This window comes from Rutidosis leptorrhynchoides, chromosome 5 (genome assembly GCF_046630445.1).
Source record: "Rutidosis leptorrhynchoides isolate AG116_Rl617_1_P2 chromosome 5, CSIRO_AGI_Rlap_v1, whole genome shotgun sequence".
Lineage (NCBI taxonomy): Eukaryota > Viridiplantae > Streptophyta > Magnoliopsida > Asterales > Asteraceae > Rutidosis > Rutidosis leptorrhynchoides.
The window spans coordinates 131188271-131193834 of NC_092337.1; the positions used below are offsets into that span (position 1 = coordinate 131188271).

Sequence of the window (5564 nt, forward strand, 5' to 3'; positions counted from 1 at the left end):
CCTCTGCTAATATTGTTACTGCTTTTTATATTCATTTGAATCAGAACGGAAGAATCTTTTCGTGTTGAATTTGCTCAAAAATTGATCTAGATATCGTATTTGACTTTCTTTGACTTTTTGGAATTTTAATGTTCTAGAACGAATTGGAAAAATCTAAAAGTACAGAAAGCTTAGAAATCATTTAGTGATACTACCTGCAAATTTATATGAATTAATTCAATCGTTTGATGTGTTTTTGAGACATTTTTTTGTACGAAAAAAATTAATACCAAAACGAATTCGTTTGTGAATTTATGATTGTTATTCGAAAAACTGAAAATGGAGATATGTTTAGAAGATTAAACTGCATCTTTCTGCAAAATTTGGTGTTGAAGTAGTCTCTTCCATTGTTGACACAATCTCAAACCGATGATTGTCTGTGATACAGAATTGCACTTTTCAACCCGTTCATACTGAGAACACCTCCCTTTGGATACCTGACTGTACTACCGATGCGTTTCAGCCCAAACAATAAAGGTAAATAGAAACTGGTATAGATTCTAACAGAGTAAACTCACTTTGTGGACTTACTTGGCAATCTTTCACTAGAGTATAAATCGTAGTAAGGGAGACCTCAATCGTCTGTTGAGTTCTGGAACGATTATTTCTCAGTACATTCTCAGTGATAGTTAGGTGACTACCGTCAACCGCTGTAAATCTTTGCATGAATTCCTTGTCAAGATTATTTACTTTATGTTTGTGTGATCATCTCATTCCAAAATTCAACCGTCAAAATTTATTAACATTCATCAACTAATCATGCATTACTTACTTTATATGCAAACGATTAACATGTAAGTTTAGTAATACAATCATTTCCCATTTTCACATAGCAACTTCTCATTTTCTAATTTTTCAGATTTTTATGATTTTTCATTTTTCAATGTTTTGTATTTTCTGGGGATGCCATTTTCTCAACTAATCTACTACAGCAAAAAGCATATAAACACAATCTTTTGATTTTTCATTTTAAAATGCATAACAGAAAATAAAATGATCATGCAAAATGGAAAATAAGCTAATCAACATGCAAAATGATGCAACATACAAATGCAAATATACAAATGATACAGATTGGATGGTTACTTCAATAACTCCTTATCTGACACAACCTCCACCCTATCTTCACTCCTAACACATTTAACAGGAATAGGAAACGAGGTCGGTCAAAAGCCTTAGTGAACAAGTCAGCACGTTGGGTTGTTGTACCTATTTGTAGGACATCTGTTAGTTTCTTTTCATAGCAGTCCCTAATAAAATGGTACTTGATCCCTATGTGTTTGGTCTTTAAATCATTAACAGGGTTTTTAGTTACAGCAATAGTAGCAGTATTATCAACATATATAGGAGTGTTAGAAATTTTCAACCATAATCCCGCAGCTGTTGTTGAATCCAGACAACTTGAGACGTACAACTTGCAGCAACAATATATTCAGCTTCACATGTTGACTGTGTGACGGCTGTTTGTTTCTTACGCTGCCAACTTACCAACCTGCTACCTAGAAACTGACAACCACAAGAGGTCGATTTGAAATCTCTTTTGCAGCCTCCATAGTCAGAATCACTGTATGCTATTAATTCAAACCCATCCTTTCTTAAATACCATAAGCCCAAACTAGGATTCCCCTTAAGATAACGCATGATCTTCTTTGCAGGTAACATATGATTCACATTCGGTTGTGCTTGATGATGAGCGCACAAACAAGTCGCGAACATGATATTCGGGCATGATGCCGTAAGATACATCAAAGAACCAATAATAGCTCTATATAAACCCGTGATTCACCGATAGAGGATTCTTGGCAACTTTTTCATCTTCCATCTTGAACCGACTCAAAATGTCAGCTACATACTTCGATTAATGTAGAAAGATGCCTTTTTCTGTTTGATCAACATGCAACCCTAAAAAAAAATTAATGGCCCCAGTGAACTCATCTTGAATCGTTTCTGCATTATATCTTGAAACTCATCAACCATTTTCTGATCTGTAGACCTAAAGATGATATCGTCTACATACACCGGTGCTAACATTATATCGTCGCCCTTTTCTTTGATAAACAGATTCTGATCGATGACTCCTCTCCTATAGCCGTTCTCCATCATATAGTTTGTTAGAGTTGCATACCAAGCTCTCGGGACTTGGTAAAGACCTTATAGCATCTTTTCTAAGAGATACACTTTTTTCGAATGATGTGGATCAACAAAATCCGGTGGCTGAGTCACATACACTCTGTCCTGAAGAGCGCCATACAAGAATGAACTCTTTACATCCATCTGAAATAACTTAAATCCTTTAAACGAAGCAAACGCCAAAAACATTCGAATAGCTTCTAGTCTAGCAACCAGAGCATAAACCTCATCATAATCAATTTCAAGAATTTGATGATAACCTCTGACAACCAATCTTGCTTTGTTCCGGATCACGATACCTTGGTCATCTTTCTTATTTTTCAGAACCTACTTCAGGCCATATGGTTTACAGCCTGATGGTGGAGTCACCAACCGCCAAACACCCAAATGATTGAATTGTTACAGTTCTTCCTACATAGCTGAAACCCACTCATCTTACTGCAATGCATCTTTGACGTCTTCAGGTTCGATTTGAGACACGAAGCAACAGTGCGCATTCCTGAAGATTCTTCCGGTCTGATCAAATAAGTATAAAAAGTAGTAACAACATTAGCCGAGGGTGTTACACGTTCATATGAAGTAGAAGGTCCACCTGTCTGAGCACCTGAAACACCTGCAGGGTTAAATACGTAATCATCAAAACGTTTAGGGAGAGATACCATTCGACTAGACTGTCGTCTGTCGGTTTTAGTAGATTCTTCTGTTGTGGACTGAACAGGTTCCTCAGTCATGGTTTGAGTAGGTACCTCATTCACCACATCATCAAAAACCTACCACATCATCAAAAACCTCATCAAGATATACATCCCCCCCCTCAGATTGTAATGTCGTTTCCTCTAATTGAGGAACCGAATCATCAGAATCCGATTCATCGTTATTTGATCCAGTTGCCGGTGCACTTTCTTCAGCTATAATCGGTATGTTACTTTGCACACGCACATCAGACATGCATTCAGTGGAGATACGCATGTTATACATCATTTGTGCTGCAATCTCTTCCTCTTCAGTATACCCTCCAGAAGATGTCTCCAACTATCAATAAAATAAGTGGTGCATCATCATCAAAGTTGTAATTATTATTTCTTTTTGAGTTTATCTTCATTTATGTTTGCAAAAGCTAAAGCGCGACATAAAAAAAATGTTTGGATTATGTGATATTTGTTTCATGTATATATGTCATTATGTATCTAAATAAAGATGATGCACCACATCAACAACAAATAATCAGGGATATCAGTTTTGGATTCAATGTCTATTCATCCAGTGTGAGAAAGGTGATCAAACAACGTGATGATAAGAACAACTTAAGATATCTATATCCGAAGGGGAGAAGTGCAAGAGTTTCAGATCTAGAGAACTCAAATCATTCTGTCCTTGAAGTCATCATCATTTAGCAGGACTTTGCTTCTATTATCTGTGATATGGGTTGTGCCAATTGATCTTGATAGCTGAAGACATGTTCTGGAGGGTATTCTGACTTAGAATTCCATCACCCCCAAATATATCATATCATTCCATCATTATTTGGTTTCTGCTCAAGCATGGGGTTTATAGCAACTGAAAATTGTGTTCTTTCGGAGTATGCAATAAAATTGAGACAAACAAAGCCTTCTGAATAGAAAGGTATAAGTTTAAGGTAGAAGCTCATGGAGGGTTGCTAGAAACACCGTGAGAACCTTCCTGTTCGATTAAATCGAAAGTACATCAAGGTGATAACAGACAGCTTCAATATATTGTGCTCAATTGACTACTTAATAAATTGTACGATCTCAAGTGAGGACCGAGTCTAAGATTTAAGCAGACATAGAAATATGTTCAAGTAATTAAATTCTAAAGTGATCTTCAAAAAGTCTGGAAGGAAAATCTGACGAGTTTATTGATTTTCAAAAGCTAAAAGTGTAGGTACTTAAAATCTGAACTAAAAAGAATTAGCGATGTTAAAATTGCAAATTATAGTTCAGTTCTGATCCCAGAAAAATTGATTAATTCATCTTCTCACAAAAATATGTGTTTATGCTTCGATAGTCGTAATATTTGTTCTTAATTATGTAAGATAAATAGCGAGTTGATTAGCTGTCAAATTCATGCTTGTGAGGTTCGCTATGCGGTTAGTTTATCGTGTTAACTCACCATCTTGTATATGTTTGCATTTACTTTTAAATAGATTGCATGTTAATATGAAAAATACAAAAAGATGCATTTTTGCATGTTTCATACTGTAAATTAGTGCATAACATTTGGTGGTTACTTCATAAACTCCATATGTGTGGACCAGGGGGAGTAAGCAAGTGTAAAAGATCTGAAATAAACAAAAAGGTTAAAAGTCGGGTATTAGGTTACTTGATTTATTTGAAGTGGGAACGGGATCTTGAGAAATTGATAAGTTTGAGAATTTTTGTGTAAAAGTTTGTTTTGAATTAGTTCGATTAATTGAAATTGGTAAGTAACGAAAGCTAGAAAGACGGGACTTGAATGTTAAAATTATAAATTTTGATTTATGCACCTGATAATGCTAAAAACGAACATATATTTCATAGCATTATTCCTCAAGAAAGACAAGCTTTTAGTTGCAATTGTTCTATTTAAAAGTGATATTCGTTTAAATAATAAAAGGTGAAGACAAAAGACAGATTCGACGAATTGAAGACGCAAACGACTAAAAAGCTCAAAAGTACAAAATACAATCAAAGAGGTTCCAATTATTGATAAGAAACGTCTCGAAATTACATGAGTACAAGATCCAAAACGTAAAGTACAAGATATAAAATAGTACGCAAGGACGTTCGAAAATCCGGAACCGGGACCAGAGTCAACTCTCAACGCTCGACGCAACGGACTAAAAATTACAAGTTAACTATGTATATAAATATAATATAATATATAATTAATTATATAAATTATATATATTATATTTATATAATAAACCGTCGGTAAACAAAGAGCCAAAATGGAGTGAGCTGTAATTACAAACTCCGCGACTCGCGGAGTTTGAAGAGCAAAAAGGGCGCGAGTCGCGGAGCTCACCTGGACTCAATTCCCTATAAAAGCAAACGCAGTTTGATCGCAAAAACCATCCATAATTCAATCTCTCTATATATGTATACGTAAATATATTTATATTTATATTTTAATTTTAATTATAATTATAATTCTAATAATAAGGGTATGTTAGCGAATGTTGTAAGGGTGTAAGTCGAAATTCTGTCCGTGTAACGCTACGCTATTTTTAATCATTGTAAGTTATGTTCAACCTTTTTAATTTAATGTCTCGTAGCTAAGTTATTATTATGCTTATTTAATCCGAAGTAATCATGATGTTGGGCTAATTACTAAAATTGGGTAATTGGGCTTTGTACCATAATTGGGGTTTGGACAAAAGAACGACACTTATGGAA

At 34.9% G+C, this 5564-nt stretch overlaps 1 protein-coding gene across 1 annotated transcript; it reads right to left on the reverse strand.

Annotated features, from left to right (window-relative positions):
* Nucleotides 1-1401: 1401 nt before the first annotated feature.
* On the reverse strand, nucleotides 1402-2139 carry LOC139849027 (secreted RxLR effector protein 161-like). The gene is made up of 2 exons (XM_071838704.1): nucleotides 1961-2139; nucleotides 1402-1804 (listed from the first exon to the last, which is right to left on the reverse strand). Exons 1-2 carry the CDS (start codon nucleotides 2137-2139, stop codon nucleotides 1402-1404), a joined length of 582 nt encoding a protein of 193 aa, XP_071694805.1.
* Nucleotides 2140-5564: the final 3425 nt, after the last annotated feature.